This window comes from Trichoplusia ni, chromosome 6 (assembly GCF_003590095.1).
Source record: "Trichoplusia ni isolate ovarian cell line Hi5 chromosome 6, tn1, whole genome shotgun sequence".
NCBI lineage: Eukaryota > Metazoa > Arthropoda > Insecta > Lepidoptera > Noctuidae > Trichoplusia > Trichoplusia ni.
In genome coordinates this window covers 11,720,166-11,738,431 of record NC_039483.1, presented here as the reverse complement: position 1 = coordinate 11,738,431, position 18,266 = coordinate 11,720,166, and the positions used below count along the sequence as shown (strand labels likewise).

The following is an 18,266-nucleotide window of genomic DNA, read 5'->3' as shown; positions in this document are numbered from 1 at the left end:
ACTGAAAATATGCATACTTTTTGCAAAACTACTAAATTATGTGTTGATTTAACCTATCTATCTAATATAAAAATGAAATGTCATCAATTATTTAATCTTCATATCTAATAGTTATTCAATTACAATTTTTAATGAAAAATAACCCTGAATAAAAACAAAAACAAAATTAATAAAGCCACTATTAATTGAAACTGTTTTGTATGTAGTCTAGATAACTTTAATAATGTTGATCAGAACCGAATATATCTGAATTTTATAGAGAAGACTAGCTGTCCTAGCAAACTTTGTTTTGGCATACAAATGAGTTCTACATAATGGGGATATGAAAAAAGAACCTGTCCGTTTTCAGACCTGCATTTGGTGCACAAAATATCATAAGAATCAGTCGAGCCGTTCCAGAAGAGTTCAATTTCGTACACCTTGGCCCGAGAATTTTTTATATACCCATAAGACACTTTTTAGATATTATAGTGAAATTAAATATTATAATAAATTACTATAGTAGACATAGGTAAAGAAGCAATAAAAATGTTACTTACCTACTTTATTACGTCAAATATTGTGCATAAAAAAAATTACATATTTAATACCTATCTTCTTACTTTTTATATATATTCATAACTGAAATGTTTACCTACTTGCAATTTGTAAGCTTTTGCAGTTTTGAACCGATCTTTATTAATATTATTATCCACAGGGCATAAAACGTTTAATGAACTGTGTGATAAGTTTTCAAATTAACTCCTAAAGTAGGTTAAACTATTGGCACCTCGTAGTATTACCTTATTTTGACCCAGTTAACATTCAAGGTTAAGTTAACCACCGGAGGGCTTCTCTGTACCCTATTACCAAAAGTTGTCAGAAACGTATCCGCAGACTATCGCGGATCAGTTTTATCCTTACTTCAACCGTATAATAATTTGTTATCAACTTTATACCTTTAAATAGTTATAAAAAAGTGTTATGTGAGTGCTAGAAGCATTTATATTTAAATGCAGATATGCCTATTATCAAAAGCGAGGCAGAACATCAAAATTATAAAATGAAGTTACATTGATTCCCGGAATAAAATCGAGGGAGTTAGTTAAAAAACCCCATTCCAAAGTACTATCATAAACTTAAGCCGAGGCCTAAGTATATAATACTAGGTCCTCTGTAGTATATTTACTAAACAATGAAAACGATAAGTCAGTTGCATCAATTCTTGTGTTCTTGGATTATTTTAGGACAAAGACTAAAATGAAAAAACTCCATCCAAAGTTGGCGGCGGATTCAATCACACAACGTTTAAAATTCAATTGAACTTTTAATCATGTATCGTCATCAAAACAACAATAAAAAATGGCAGTGAGCGTCAAGTATTAAAGAGAACAGAGAGTTGTGACAATGAGCCACAGAGCTCGTACATCGTGTAATCATCTAAGAATATATCGGTTATTCATCGGTGAGTGGTCAGGGCAGCTTAGTTCTCGACGGGCTTGGGGACGGAGGGTCCCTCAGCGTGGTAGCCGGTCTCGTCAGCGTAGTAGGAGATGGTCTCGGGCTTGCCTTCCTTGTCGGTGTAGCTGTAGCTGCCACGGACTACGACAACGGTGTGGGGCTTGTTCTCCTCATCAAGAGCTTCCTTAAGCTCACCGGTCTCCGACCGGGAGATGCCGTCATCAGACTCGAAACTAAACAAATTAAATCACACCAATATTATTAAACATTTTTGTACTTGAAATTCCTGCCTGCGGCCTGTCTTGCCACGGTAAAACATTTGCCCAAAAAATTCTCTGTTTAATAATAAGTATGTGACACTCAAGTTAATTCCATCAAGCGTACTGATTTTTATAGTAAATTAATTTTACTTAGTTTTAAAACTTTTGAGATAATATTCCAGCATAGATTAATAGTGGAAAATGTTTGTAAAACTGGTACATACCCGAAGTTGTAGGAGCCCTGAGGGTCCTGGTTGAATTCAGACCGGACGATGGCTGCGGGTGGGTTATCAACGGGGCTGGCAGCGGCGACGGCCACGAGGGCGAGGGCAACAAGGATGATCTGCGAACAAATCACAGTTATGAAGTAAAAATAATCTAGTACTTTGTTCTCCCAATTCAAGCGAAGGTCCAAAACATCACTGACACATTTATTTTAAGGTACAAAAGCTAAAATTATTTTCAAATGTAAATATAGTAAAACAAATGCAACACGAGAACTGAACGTACCGATTTCATTTTGATTAGTTCGTGGCTGATGGGCAACTGATGCTCTAGCTGTGGCATCGTAATCTTTTATACATTTCTCCTCTAAGTAACGTAATGTCAAATGACAGCGTAAAACAAACATTTGATGTCGATATTCCGGATTCGGTCATCGATGCATTCGCAGGCGCTTGCGAATGTGTAGGTAATCGCTGTTTAAGTGTGCTTAACCGTCCCGTACGTGTAGACGCATCTAATACTAATAATATTGAATCAATTAGCATTAATGAAGAAAATTAGACCACCAGTACGGTTACACTAGGGAGGTGTTAATAACAATTGTGCATTTGTACGTCATAAATTACGTTTAAATATTAAAATAATTAATATATTAATACAAGGTCTGTCTAAGCTACAGTTTTCTAAGTAGTTCTGCCATAAGTAGGTAGAAGTAGTAGTGCCAAACATCAATGGTGATCACTTGGCGACGATGAAGTTTTACAGAATTCCAAAGAATAAAGCCGTATGACGGAAATGTATAAAAATATGAATTCTGTACAATAAAGGGAATAAAATAAGATATTTTTTAACTGTGCATGACGTGTTCATAGTTTACTCGATTTCGCGACTCCAGCCAATTGACTCGAGGCCGGTGCAGCGGCAGATCGCGCTGCACGCCTCGTAGGATATCGTGCGATAACCGCGAACGACTCTGACGGCCATCGCTCTCTGCAGATTACGCCGGATGGTGAGAGTCTAGCCGTCAGGTCCATCACCCACACGGGGCCCTATACAGGACCATGGACCGCACGATCCCTACGTACAATCGCCTACAGGTGGGCTTCCCATATTGGGAAGCAACGTTGAGAGAGCGCAAGCCGCACTCCTCAGCATGAGTACCAGCCGCCGGAAGTCGGTCCGAATTCCCATCGGCTGTCGAGCATCAATCCCAGATACTTCATGGTGGACTGTACGCATATCCGAGCCCCTTGGGGGCCATGAAACACGTTCAGACTGATTCAGGACCACCTCCAGGCCCAGGCGCCGGATGCGGTTCACAACCACACCGCAGCCGTGGCTATAAACGCCGCTTCTCTGAGCGAGCTCCCCCGGGCAGTAACGCACCTATCCTCCAGATATTAAGTCCCTACTATACGGCGAACGTAGAGAGGCACGCTATGGTATTTCAGAGCCTCCCGAATACAACTCCAGAGTAGGGTGTTAAAGCTGTTGGAGCTGTCCAAAGACTTTTTGTTATCTGCATACCTACATTATCGTATATAAACTCTATTAAATAGTTACTTACTTTTAAAATAAGCATACCAGTTGATATCTTTAATATGTGTGGATGTTTGTTACTCAATCGCAACGCAAAAACGGCTGAACGGATTTGGGTGAAATTTGGCATGCATATAGCCATTGACATGGAAAAGAACATAGGCTTATCCCGATTTCTTAAGTAGTTCCCGAGGAAAAAATGAAAGAAGTAATCTATAATATACAAAACCCCAGTAGAGCTACATAAAAAGAATCAAAAACCAGTATTGTAATGTTAAATTCGTAGAAAAATACTAACAACTACAAATCAACAGAATGTATTACGAATATTTTATTTGAAGGTCTTATAATGACAGAAGGATCACATCAACATGCCACACAGTTGCAACACATGTGTACAGCACTCAAGTATTACCAAAACCACACATACACTCGTGTGTTGGCTTTACGACGGCTGCCTTTTTTTATTTGTTTTACAATACCTACCATTAATTGATACGTATGAAAAATAAAATTATCCTAATGAATAAAAAATCAGTTGAAACTTTGAACTTTAAGTTTATCTACCTAACTTGCAAGGCAAGAGTTGTAAAAATGAAATATATTTAATATCTTTACCCTAAAGAAATTGTTATGTGCCAAACAGTAAAAATAATATACAAACTGAACAAGTACCCACGTTGAATTTCATATAAAAGACTACCTTTTACATATTTATAATATGTTTAAAGGATACCTGCAGAAAGTAAATATCACCAAAAGTGTTTTGTTTATTTAGGAAAGTTAGTTTCATGAAAATAATATTATTAATAGCAATAAATTTAAACTTAAAAAGTAGAGTCCCTAAGAAGAGTTAAGTTTAGAGTCATTAATTCCACATCATTTGATTCCATATACTTAATTATCATTTAAAAATAACAATTACAAAAAACGAGCAAGTACCAAAGGCGACCTAAGAGCATTAAAGAGAATTAATATTCAAAAGGTCAAGTAATAAAAAATGGCTGGAGTCTAGAAGCATATTATTAGTCTGAAAATAAAAACAGGTGTAAATAGGCTAAAACTTGTCCCGAGGTATGCACGACTCGAATAAAAGTGATGTGCTCTTAACCTTTCCAGAGGTCGGATCCATACTTTATACCGTGAAATTATAATTCAAGGTCGGTTTGTTTTTTTACAACAGAGTCAGGTAGGAGGATGTGTATATTGCCGGTGTTTTATTAACTACTAATTAAATAGCAAGGCCTCCGTGTCATGTCAAGCAAGTTATATCTTCGGTACCCATCTATTGGACAAATATGTAACCAAATTACACTTAGAACTTAACGATATAAAATTCGTCATGATTATTTTTAACTTGTTCACTGTTAATTCCGTTCTCTGGGGAAGGACACTTGTTCGCTATCAAACGCTAAAAATATTTTTTTAATAAAGTTCAAAGTTAACTATTTAAGCCGGTCATAATAACTCAACTAATGTTTGTTAAAATTCATTTTATTCCCATTAATAAGCTGTACAAAAAGCGTTTTTCAAACAAAAACAATTAGACTCATTACTTTACATGTGAGTGGCATAAATCTAAACACCAATATTAAGTGTCTAAAATATCACCTTACAGTACAAAAACTGACCGTATTATATACTTAACACAGAATATTTTGTAGATGTTTTCTAATAAGATACGAATGATGTAGTCTCGTCATTAGGTAATGTCCATTTTTACATTTTGTCGGCCTTGCCAAAAACCTGTACGAAACAGGGAGCTGTGGCAACAAAAAATCAATATTTTTCATCTTTTTTTTATATCTATTATCTAATATTTTTTTATGGAAATAAATAATCTGCCAGTGCTAATCAATTATAAAGCTGTAAATACAATATTATCTGTAGACCCTTCTCCGACTTTTGAAAATTTAATGTTTTCGGTAATTATAGTAGTTTTATAAATTTTAGCAAAAATACTTGAAGCACTCATGTTACTGATCTTTTTTACTGGCTCAAAAAGAAGGGTATGTCTATCAGTCTGTGGCATCATTCCGAACGGATGGCCTTTTTCAATTTAGTTTGTTTTTTATGACAGGTTAATTATAATATGCGGGTGTTCTTAAGTGGTGGGATGTAAAGTTTGGAATGTTATCCAAATATCCGCAACTAAAACTTAGTCTCCGCAAAATAACCTGCTAAAGATGATTTGTCATGATCATGGTCGAGGGGTTTTAATTTTATCTTGTATTTAATTTATGTATCTCTTGAAAGCTCCATTTCGAAGTTAAGATGGTGCTAAGGGGCAGCAAAAGTAGGTACCTAAGTATTTTTTGATTTAGATTGTTAGGTTCTTATATCACATATATGTTATAAAAGCGAAAGTATGTGAGTGTGTGTTTTTTGCAGCTATAACTGACAACTAGGCGAGCAAAGCAGCGAGCAACAGCTTGTCCTAATATAGGATCACGATTATTCACGATGTTGCTTGCGAATTTACTGTATAAGCAATCAAAATTATGAGCTTGAGGTCATACAGCAATCATATGTCTAATCGTCTCGTATTGTCATCTTGACGCATTATTAGAGCGTAGGAACATAAAAGGGGACAGGCAGAGGAATCATCTAAAGCAAGGTCTGATCTGAAAATTGAGTAGAGCCGAAAATTATAAATGTGTCATTTATTAGCTCTGTTAGCTGGCCTACCTTCTAAAATGATATAAAAAAAATCATACATTTTTTAAATAAAGCAGAAATATAACAAGAAAATTCTCGAACAACAAGGAAAACAGGTTTATTTAATATAAAATCACCCACTTGTAGTCTGGTTTGGATGATTATTCAAAATACTGAGAAATTAGGAAGACAAAACCGGCTGTCGTATTTTAAATATGCAAAATGATAATAAGATATTCGTGAAGGTACTTTTTTAATTTTAGGTAAAAATCGGATTTTAGCATAAGTATCTATCTATTGTTAAATTGATAGAGCACTATAAAAGAGGTTTATTAATAATAGATACGCTATTTGGAAGATCGTAGAGAGGAAGAATACTGGGATAAAGAAAATTCTTTTTAATATCTGATCTAATACATGATGGAACATAACATTCTAGGATTACAAGAAATTATTCTGAGAACAAGAAAATACTGACAACTTAGCTTTCGATTTGTTTCATTTCAACGAAGTGTACAGTAACGCTAGAAACATTTCAATAATTATGTTGTTTTCGACCAAAGTAAAAGTTGGGCAATCAAGTTCATGGTTCAGGTTCATGTGCATATTTTAAGACTCATCGTTAACTGTCTGATGGTCAATAGTTTTATACACAATCGACAAATTAGACTTTCAATAGACCTCTGCTAAGGATATTTACGTAATTAACATGTATATTTGGGAGGACAGATGGTACCAAATATACGACTACGATATTATTATGCTTACATCTTTCAATTGAGAAAAATCGGAATAAGTAGGTAACCGGGTATGTAGCACAGTGGGATTTACGTATCCTTTTCACCCGTGGAAAACCTCGTGAACTCTCTATCAGCTATCAGAGCTTCAATTAGTATCGCAGAAAAGCACAAACGTTGGGGAGTCCCACACTACAAAGAAAAACGGAATTATTGGCTCGTCTCGCGGAATTATGGCGAGCTTAAATATTCATTTAACCTTGACCGTCGCGACAGTTTACGTCGGATTACGAAATCATTTAATTCTGGGAAATAGCCTCTTTATACAGAGCTATTACCGCTTAAATAATTATCGGTAAATATACAGAACTCCGATGGTTCTAGTGTAATACGGAGGTCGTCAAATCCTTATGGCTGCAAGTTCCCTAGGTAAGTGGGAAAACGAAAATTAAAAACGAGTGAAAGTGTTTTTACGAGGTAAATAAAAAACTTCTTATGAAAAATTTATAACATAAAACTGTAAGAAAATATATTGATCGAGAGTTTCAGGTCTTCATAAGTTAATAACTAAGACGTAGCCCTGGATAAGTTACCAACGAGTCAAAAATAAACGTAGAAGAGCAAAGCGTACCTACCACCTTAATAGCATACCTATCACTTGTTTTGTTTGTAAGAAGTTTGCTTAAAAAATATAGACAAAAGAAAAATTGTAGGTTGCCTAATATTTTTTTTCAAAAACTTCGACCCTCACGGAAATGACGTAGTCCCTCTGTAAGTAGTTACGCTAGGTCCAACTGTGTCAATTTGAAACATAAACTTATTTACTTAATCATTTATTCAATATTTTAATAATATAACTAACGAGTCTGTTAATAACTTTTTAAATGCCACGCAAGATCTGCATAAAAATCCTCATTCATTGGAACAAAAATAAGACATTTATCTTTACGTAAGCTAAATATTACCGATATTCACATAAAAAAACGTATTATATACGTAAGTACTTGCACACACAAGACCAGACAAATATTCATGTCAAGAGGTTTTATAAACAGTTTTACGTCTATACGAAGTTTGGTTTCCTTATTGCATACAAATAAAAACACTAATTGGAAGATGACAATATATAAAATGAATATATTCGTTAATTCAAGCTTTTTCAATTATTGTTTTTAATTTACAAAAAATCGCGTTCGAAATCAATCTTATTATTAGTTTAGATTGCTAGGTAGGCCCTATCAATTTATCCTACCCTCTTTCTTTTCCCTGGGAAAGGCGAAGAGTTGTGGCGGACTCTTACTGGTTAAAGCCACAGCAGACCTTCCGACGTTTACTTTAAGTAAATCTTGATCCCATTTTCAGTAAAAGCAGGTAATTTAATTATTATTATGTAGGTTCAAACAAACGTTATAGTATCTATCTAATAACTTCTCTCGTTTTATTACCGATGTCACCTTTTCTGCGATTGGTAATGTTTATTTTAGGTAGATAGCCAGATATAAAAACAATTAAATGCAACAACGTACAGATTCAACGCTCAAAAAAAATCTTGGTACATATCTACTTAGTCAATAAATGTCAACGTAATACGCGGTTGCTCCATCTATCAAAAAACCTTGTTTGTTATGTTGCAGAAGTTTAAGGTTTTGCAATACGTCATGAACTCCGAGAAAGACCTACTTCTTATTGTTTGTACAAACATGAACGTGTGTGAATGTCGTCGCCAGTTCATAAAATTAGGCACATCATGAAACGACACCATTTCTTAGTATTACCTACTAAGGTCGTTCAATGCGCAGCATTTGACCATTTGGCAATCTTATTCATGTTCGATGGTTGCAATCATCTACTTAAGCGAATCTAACCATGAACCTCCATTATTTCTATCACGTCTATCTATGATTTAATAAATCACTCCAGTGTCATCTTCGAAGTTTCTAAAAGCCGTTTTGTTCTCTTAACCTCAGATTTTTTTATCTGCTCTTTATCATAATAAAGTCGCTATGTTATTACGTCATTCGGCTGTGTAAAGTTACACCGGTCAATTGTTAACTGGTCGGTCTGCTAACCATTTCCTTTGTACCACTTTCTAGAACAGCACCCAACCCAACTATAAGTTTAATAACTCATTTTTTAAATAAAATTAATTATTAATACAAAGCGTGTCAAAAGATTTTTAATATTTATATAGTCTACTGCGTGAACCCAACATATCCGAGGGGCGCTTAGTGTACGACAATCGGTTCCATAACAATCATTTGGTGTTTTTTATAGTTTATAAAGCTGTGCAATCTAAGAGATACACTTAAAATAAGTGTAATGCCTTTTTGTGTACTGCTAATTTGAGGAGATATACCAAAAGTGATGTCGCATAGGCTAATGCAGGGCTTCCGCATGGGTTTGAGCAGCTGCATCCGCATCAATCAATAGGGGTTTTTCATGCACGGACATCATCCCCGTTTTTTAATTTTGTTATGTTGATGTGAATATTAAATAGTTTTTACAGGTCTGTCTGCGTATTTTTGAAGTTTTAAAGAATTTAATTAATAATTAATAATGAGTTTAATTAATTTAACTAAACCCAACGATTTGGTTGGTTTGGGATTTGCAACTGTTATATTTCAGAGCTTGTTATTTGATAGATTAATACATAAATTTTAGGGAATTAAGAAAAAGTTGTTGTTTGTACTAAATATATTTATCATACTTACCTACTTGCAGAAACTTAAAAAAATAAATTAATGATCATAATAAAATTAATATTCACAATATTTAGTAGGAAATAAGACTTTAAAACTCATTGAAGAATTTGATTTCGATTTTTGTTTGCCGATTTGCCGAACTCAATTTTATGGCAAAATTGATTTTGATGAGACATGCAAAATAAAAACAAGACATTTTTTTATTAAACGTATTATAATCAATAAATAAAAATTGTGAGGAACAAGATCACCACGTTAATCGCATAACATGATCCGTTTTTCTTTTGTAGGACTTTATAAAGCCGAGGAATTGTAATTCAGCTACAGCCCGTGTAAACCTTAGTCTGAAAAAAAAATATGATGAAAATTAATCCAAATAAGTCAATACAATATATTGTGATGCTACGGATTAATGCACAAATTAGACCCGACACTAGGAAAAATATTGCTATATTTAACCCAAAAAGCAAACATCAAAAACAGAAACAGAAAATATCAAATTTAACACTTTCTACTAGGTTAGCTTGAAAAGTCTTAAATAAAAAACACTTTTTTTAAGACTAATAAAAACTAATGATCCAACTGGCCAACTGATAAACATTCGTTACATGGAGAATAAGCCGTTAAATGAGAATCAATAAAATTGGTTCATCCAGTCCGTAGTTCTTGAAGTTGTTGAGAAGTTTTTGTTTCCACACAAATCCTATAATCTAGAATTCTATTAATAATAATAACACACTCACTGAGTAAGCGGATGCTGGTGCCGCTGATCATCTTCTTCGTCAGGATGCAGCACAGTCGCGAAGGCTTGCAACCAGTCATACAGGTTTATGTACATGCCGCACTCGCGATGTAGCTTGTATGCTAGACACACGTCGGGCAGTGTGTCTATAACGCTGTCTGATGACGGCAAGTGACAGCATGAGCACTGACAAAGATAATCGAAATTAGAATAAACGAAAAAAAACTGTCTGAAATTGTTATTTTGTTAGACAGGTAACTTTATTTTACTCTTTTCCCTTATTGCCATACTTATTAAGCAACCTCCTAATGTAGGAATGTGTTAGTTACGGGAAAGAGTTACGCTCTACACCGTCTACTGTGTAGGCCGGCTTTCACACTTGTATGCGTACAGTAGCCTAATTTGTTTTTTTACATTAAGTAGTAGTAGACCTAAGCCTAAGGATTAAAAACATACATTTTTTACAAACCTGTAGATAATGTACGGGATTACTAAGAGCTGTGTGTACGGCTCCACGCGGTGATCCGATAATATGCTTTCTGACGTTGGACACGTCTGTGAAGAACAGAATCTCGTGGAAGGGCTGCGTACGCGCAGACTGCAAGCCCTTGCTGAACATATCCTCCAAGTAACTGACGAAACGGGAACGAACCATCTCAAACTCAGATTGCACGCGATCCACTCGCGTTGCTTTTAACAATTTCTAAAATAAACACAAACATTTATATAATTACAGGCTGTATGAATTGCAGTTGCATTATTATTTTATGATCGATTTCTCACTGTCTTTGAAATTGTAATACGAATGCACTGTTAGTGTAGATCACCACGCCAAATTCTTAGATCACATAAACACTTCTTGTATTAGGGGATCATTTATATCCACGAATGCTTGGTCTGAATCACGGTGTTTGTGCGCATGTGACTTGAATATTCGTGGAAACTCGGTACATCCTTGGTGCGGGAACCGTATTTTTTAAAATATCTTTTTACAAAATGTTTGTCATTTCCTTAATCAAATCTTACCTCCTTTAGCTTATACCTATTGCCCGGCACATTCTCATCATTGGCATCCGCCTCAGGTGAAATATTTGTTAGTACAGTAGTCTCTGTATTGGCATTTTCGATTTGTCTCAAAAAGGTAAGCAAATGTACTCTTAACGATTTTACAAAATTTTGTCCCAGATCATCATTTAGAGACATATTGTTCAAGTTGTTCTTAATCGGCGATGTTCGGAGCGGTTTGACGGGCGATACAACTTGTAAGTATGAGTTGATAATCTTTAATGCATTTTTGATACTTTCAACCAATTTAAATTGAGACTGAAATTTCAATAGTTGCATGCAGTCTTTAAATGCTGGAGTGTCTGTGACACACTCTGCTGAGCATCTCGTATAAATCTCCCTTACCTGTGAAACAAGTATTTTTTACCGGTTAAATTAAAGAAAGGGCATTACACATTAATAATTAAATGTAGGTATTATTAGTAAGGTACTAAACTATGGAACTTACAGTTCTCCCCAGCATACTCTTTGGCAAATCTTTTACAAATACACATAGCAGTCTTAAACACATATAGAAGCTGTACAAATAGTCATGGTGTCTATCCATCTCCTGGTACAGGGCTTCTCTAAAGAAGTTATTGTCTTCAAAAAGTTTTATCTTAGTTCTACAATCTTGTTGTTCTAAAAATGGCCTGAATGACATCAACTGTCGAATGTTTTCGAGATCTTCTGCACTGAACTTCATAATTAAATCTTCTACTTGGTCTCTGTCACAACAAAGCGATTTCAAATTGTCGCCATAAAAATGCTCCATCATGCAATACTGGAAATAAAAACTAAAGTTACTAAATTAAGCACTTGTTTGTAAATGTTAATTGAATAATATTATATTCTAACAACTATGTATATTTTATACAATACATTGGTAGATACACAAGTCAACAGTTCAAAAACAAGTGTACCAAACAAGTCTAAAGGAACTCTTATTAAGAATGTACTTACAGCATCACACCTTATGACAGCATGCAACAAAAAAAGATAAAAATATTTAGATAAAAATATCTAAATTTATAAAATACCTTCATAGCCTAATACTATAAACAATAACTACCTTAATACTCTGTATAAGGCCTGTAACAGAAAAATCGTAGAAAAGAAAAACGTCCGTCAATAATTCAAAGGCTTTGCCTGATAATTGGAATGGACAAGTGTGCGTCAGGAAAATATCTTCCAAGACCTGAAAATAAAACATATTATTTACATTGAGGATATAATAAAAATTGATTTCTAACAAACTAATGTAAGCAACCAACAACAATGGTATTGGAACTGGTACTAATCACTACAACGTAAGTAGTGAGCAAAGGAATATTTCCGGGTCAAGTATGATCCAACTTTGAGAATACAAATATTCAGACACAGATCTGGGCCCCGATTCTGCTATTTTACGATGGCCGACGAATGAATGGCAATTGAATTAAATTATTCCATTCTCTTTAGCATTTTGCCAGTATAATAATTGGAACATAACATTGTATCGACCTTGAGTGTACTGTCCCGCACTGAATTTTCAATTATTGTATAGAAAACTGCTCAAGAGAATACGAAAATTGTTATTTTATGTCAAATTTCATTCATTTGTCGGCCATTGTAAATAGCAGAATTGGGGCCCTGTAAAGTCATCACAGCATTTTTAAAAATGTGATGCGAACTTCACGTAAAAATTATGTTATTACAAATGCTTCTTACCTGATTCATGTAAACAGCTGACGAATGTGAATGGAACACTTTGATCAGGAGTTTTGATGACACGTGGTAAGGAAAAGACTTATGAAGAGCGGATACTGACGTCGCCACACCAAACACTAGCACTATCGGCATTGTTGAAACATAAGAACTAGAAAGGAAAATATGTATGGTTATTTTTCATTGTAATAACTAACACAGAAAAAAAAATATTATGGCAAATGAGGACTGAACACTCAAAATCATTATAATAAACAAGTGTTATTTTTTTTTTATAATAACTATCGTAAGACTGATTCATTATTAAATGATGTAACAGTTTACTCACGCGTATTTATCGGGGGTGCCCGACTAGTTTCGGACCCAACCGGAGTCCTTAATCATGAGCAGACGCGGCGGGATCGCGAGTCGAACTGACATCATTTAATAATGTTAAAAAAAATTGTGTAAGTTATTAGCAATTTCACTAACAAATTACAAAAACAATGAATGAAGATTTGTTGCTATGTGATATCATAAAGGCACATTTTATTATTGATCTTCATGTTTATCAAAATGTAGAAGTGGTTTTGTTTTGTTCAAGAAATCTAAAATTCTGACTTAGTCTAACTGTTATCTAGACAACACTGTTTTCACGAATCCATTATACGTTTACAATGGCTGTAACCTCTTGAAGGAACAGAAACAATTCAATGGTACAATTACCTCACAATCATAACAAAGTCTTGCAAAACATTACAGTTGAAGCTTTCAAAGTCTGGTATAATTATAACCAATGGTTTTTTTGTTTGATTTGATGGCTTCTTCTTTACAGGACTTTCGTACCTAGCATACCAATTCTTAAGAGCTTTCATAGTGCATTGACTTTTCCTTAGTTTCTTTGTAGGAGAGATGTGTTCAACTTCATCATCATAATTTTCCTGAAACATTAAGTTGATAATTAAAATAATTTACAATATTTTTCTTTAAAGTTGATATTAATATGCAGATAGGACAAATTAAGGATTTTTTATTTTATCAACTTCAGCAAGTCACACACTGCAAGCAGAAGTGGTTGTAAGTATAGTAAAGTCTTATAAAATGAAAAGCACTCTTGTACATTTTACAATCTCATTGTTTTTTATATTAAATTAAATAAAGTTTACCAAAGCCTTGTTTCCATTAATCAGCTGCCAAACTGTATTTTCCACCAAATGTTTGATACTGGGTGCATCTTGTGAGTTCACTAATGCAACATGAGGTGTCACTTCATCTCTGAAATTAAACAGCAGTATTAACATTATTTAAAAAATAAGTTTTGGTATTTATTTATTTGAAGAGACAGTATAACACCAAGGAAAACGTACATCCAAACAAAGAAAGTAAAAATACCAGTTAAAAAATAATACACATAAAAAAGTTCAAATTAAACATAAAAATCATCACAATAATAACTACTTACAAAATTAACCTCTGAGGAATCAGCTCTCTCACAAAAGTTTAAGCATAAGACAAAAAATAACCTCTTTTCACTAACAAACACATCACATGCAGGTGTTGAGTCCACAAATTGGTTAAGTAACTATCATTCAGGGTAAGAATACTACCATGTTTATTTCATGTGTGTTCACATGAGATACCTACAAAACATAGCAATACAATTTACCTTATAATATCTATAAGTGCTGTGAATTGTGAAACATGGTCTGGTTGATTGACTCCAGTTAGAAGTGTGGCACTTGGTATAACTCCTTCTAGAGTTGAATTCTCAGTAGTACTACTGTGCTTTATGTAATCCACTACATCATTTAATAATACACTGTATGATTTGTGATGGAGTTCCTGAAAATTTATTATTATTTTATTACTAAGTGTTCTTTAACTGTGCCATGAATGGTCTTAAATTACCGGCTGACACAATGATAAGATTTCTGACTGCAGGAATAGTATTTTATAGATAAACAAGAGAAGAGTTAGGCTATTTCAACAATTTCATCTACTAATTTGTGCTCATAAAGCTTCCTAAAACCTCTTGTAACTAATTACCTGCAATTGCTGTTCAATGTAACTCCAATTTTGTTTATAAGTTTCATACCAAAGTTCTTTCAAAAAAATTTTCTCAAACAAAGGCCGTCCAGTCTTCTTTTTGTTGCCTTTACCTTTTTTAAAGCCATTTGTAAACAGAAAAACTCCCTGGAATTTTAGAATGAATATAGAAGTATGAAGAAGAAGGAATAAGATGAAAACAATAGGGCTACTAATAAAAAAACAATGAATGGATAAATAATTGACATGAAGTGTTTTCCATAAAATTATACATTTTACGCTAGTTATGCTATTTTTGCTTACTTTAAAAGCACTTAATAAACAAATTTTATACAAATTACTATATATATTGATCTCAGAATCAAACTGTTTATACTGTTTTGTGGGAAACTGTAAGTTCATACGACTTAAGACTACTATGTAACTTTATAGAAAACAAAATAAACAATAGTTTTGTTACTTTCAACAACAATCATAAAGCTAACTATCTTAAAGGAACACATGTAATTACCTTAGAAACAGAAGCGGTAGTATCCATATTCGCTCAATTTACAGAAAAATATTCGAGAATTCATAAATAGAAGTTAGCTGCTTCAGCAGTTTTGTAGGCAGCTGGCAGAGTCAAAGCTTCCTTCGAAGCGCGGGTAAACGCGCGGCTGTCAATTTGACATAGACAGTTTTACTGTCAATACTTGACCGTGTCAAAAATAAAAAACAAATGTTGCCAGTCTGTAGTTTTTCAACCAGCGAAATAAAACAAGGTTGACTATATAGGCGTGGTCTCATGAATCGCTAGTCGCTCGTTTGCAGCAAGAAATTTGATCAAGTGACCCCATTTTTAAATTTCCCGCGACTCGAAAAGTCGCTGCTTCGTGCAGTCGCTGGTCGCTCGTTTGCAGGATGCGACCCTGTGTTACTTATTTCCCAACCTCATTCGTACCCCGTGGCAGTGATACAAATGAAGGATTGCATGTGGTTTTTTTTTCGATTCCTTTATTTACGGGAATTAATTTAGAGACCGTTACAGTTCCACTTTCGTATCGACTTATCTTGCCGCTCACTCTCGATCGTTTTTCTTTTCTTTTCTCTATTCTATAGTGTATTAATTACCTATGATCTTTTCCCAACGACAAAGCTCAACATTTTGAGCTTTATCGCTACCTTTCCTGCGACCATATTTTGTCGCTTTTTCGAGATGCGGGAAATTTAAAATGGGGCCACGTGATCAGTTTTGTCGCTGCAAACGAGCGACGACCGACCATGAGGCTACGCCTTATGATTTATGTATGGAAGAAGAAATACAATTATCCACATTATGTGTTTAATTGGCAGTCGGCATTTGAAATAAGTATCTACGAATTTTATTGTACTCACAAATAAAATTAATAAATAAATAAATGCGGACAACATCACATACATTGTTCTGAACCCAAAGTAAGTTGCTCAAGCACTTGTGTTATGGAATTCAGATACAACGAAGGTACCACAAACACCCAGACCCGAGACAATGTACAAATGTGAATTTTTACATTGACCCGATCGGGGATCGAACCCGAGACCTCAGAGCTAGCGACACCTTGAAACCGGTGCGTACGCCACTCGACCACGGAGGTCGTCCAAAATTTCACTCTTAACTAGACCAAGTACAAGGTAGGTGGTAGATTTATTGTGATTTTCAGTTAAATGTGCGGTCTCATGCAGCCGCTCGACCCTGTGTTGCTAATCTCATTCACCTCATTCGTACCCCGTGGCATTGATACAACGAAAGAAAGATGAAAGCAATAGGAGCCTTACCGTGTTTGATTTCATTATTGACAGAAATTATTTTATAAACGGCAGCACCACTCATATGTCGACTATTCTCGCCGCTTACTCTCGATCTTTTCTGAGCGACAAAGCTCAACATTTTCATCGCATGAGACGCAAATGACTACAATTTGGTAAAATGAATTTAAGTATTTGGTTCAAATAGATCGAATATTGTATTATTTTAGGCTATTAAGTTTATATAAGAGTAAAACCTCAATTAAACCTACTTAAACCTATCTACGGCCACACTACGCCCTACTAATCTGTACCTATTATAAAGTCGGTGCAAGAGACTCAAATTTTTGATAAAAAAGAACTAAGAGTACAAAATAAGGCTCACACCGACTTATTTTATTTTATTTTTCGCTTTTTAGTACTGGCTTTTATAAAGTGAGTTTTTCTTTTTTTTATAAAAACAGTTTATTCCAATACTTACTGCTGCTGCCGCTTTAATGGAAAATGTATACATTTTCGCGGCCAGGTCTGTTATGCGGCTATTTGCGGGGATTTCCACCGCACATGAATAAAAAAAAATTAAAAAAAGTCTTTGGTTTAAAAAAAAAATCTTTGAAGGATATCTATAAAATAATGCACAACATAGCTTGTAACAGAAACATGATTTATTGTCTGTTGTAATGCAGGCGATAAAAAGTAGGTACTTATAACAGTCAAAACCTAACATTATGCATTAGCTATGTTTTTTGTGAGTAGGTACTTAGATATTTACACTTCAGATCACGTATTAAAAATAAATAAAAAAAGGTTGATCTATGTATTATCACTATTATAGTTACTAATATCCATTAGAGAATCTTTTTCGAATAATTAACTATAAAAAGTATTTGATTTTTTAACATGTGGTGGTCTAAAGGTAAAAATATGCAAGCAACTACGGAATTTTGTTTAGAATTTAGTGTAGTTCAAAAAGACGAACGTACTATCTAGAAGGCTTGTAGTACAATTTTTTTTAAAGTTAAAGGAAGATTGAGTGCAAAAAGATTCCAATTGAAATAGTAATTATACCCTGTCCGCATAAAGGCGACCTTTTGACTTGTTCTAAAATTGTATAGGAAAGAACGAGCAACACATTACAACGATTTAAATTGATACATTTCACACACCGAGCACGATTTTTAGGCTGGAGTTTTTCTCAATATATCCATTTTAAACTCAAGTAAAAACTTGAGCTTTTACGTAAATTTCAAGTTTTCAAATTACTAACTTCGAAATAATATCAATTTTAAAGCACAAACAAAAAAAGCATTTACTTGTTTCGTAAGGATTCATACCGATGGGCCCCGATTCTATTATTTACAATGGCCGATGAATTAATGGCAATTGGATTAAATTTGAAATTATTCCTATTCTCTTAAGCAGT

At 34.3% G+C, this 18,266-nt stretch overlaps 2 protein-coding genes across 2 annotated transcripts; both read right to left on the bottom strand.

The window, feature by feature from the left end:
• Positions 1 to 1,286: 1,286 nt before the first annotated feature.
• LOC113494934 (larval cuticle protein 1-like) lies at positions 1,287 to 2,315 on the bottom strand. Its single transcript, XM_026873472.1, has 3 exons — positions 2,211 to 2,315; positions 1,925 to 2,043; positions 1,287 to 1,673 (listed from the first exon to the last, which is right to left on the bottom strand). The coding sequence occupies exons 1-3, from the start codon at positions 2,265 to 2,267 to the stop codon at positions 1,463 to 1,465; spliced, it is 387 nt and encodes a 128-aa protein (XP_026729273.1). The 5' UTR covers positions 2,268 to 2,315; the 3' UTR covers positions 1,287 to 1,462.
• A 7,441-nt stretch (positions 2,316 to 9,756) lies between these two features.
• On the bottom strand, positions 9,757 to 15,755 carry LOC113495075 (origin recognition complex subunit 3). Its single transcript, XM_026873670.1, has 12 exons — positions 15,591 to 15,755; positions 15,080 to 15,226; positions 14,700 to 14,875; positions 14,200 to 14,308; positions 13,760 to 13,974; positions 13,058 to 13,205; positions 12,420 to 12,545; positions 11,817 to 12,131; positions 11,330 to 11,713; positions 10,773 to 11,006; positions 10,305 to 10,489; positions 9,757 to 9,905 (listed from the first exon to the last, which is right to left on the bottom strand). Exons 1-12 carry the CDS (start codon positions 15,615 to 15,617, stop codon positions 9,809 to 9,811), a joined length of 2,163 nt encoding a protein of 720 aa, XP_026729471.1. The 5' UTR covers positions 15,618 to 15,755; the 3' UTR covers positions 9,757 to 9,808.
• Between the last annotated feature and the right edge of the window lie 2,511 nt (positions 15,756 to 18,266).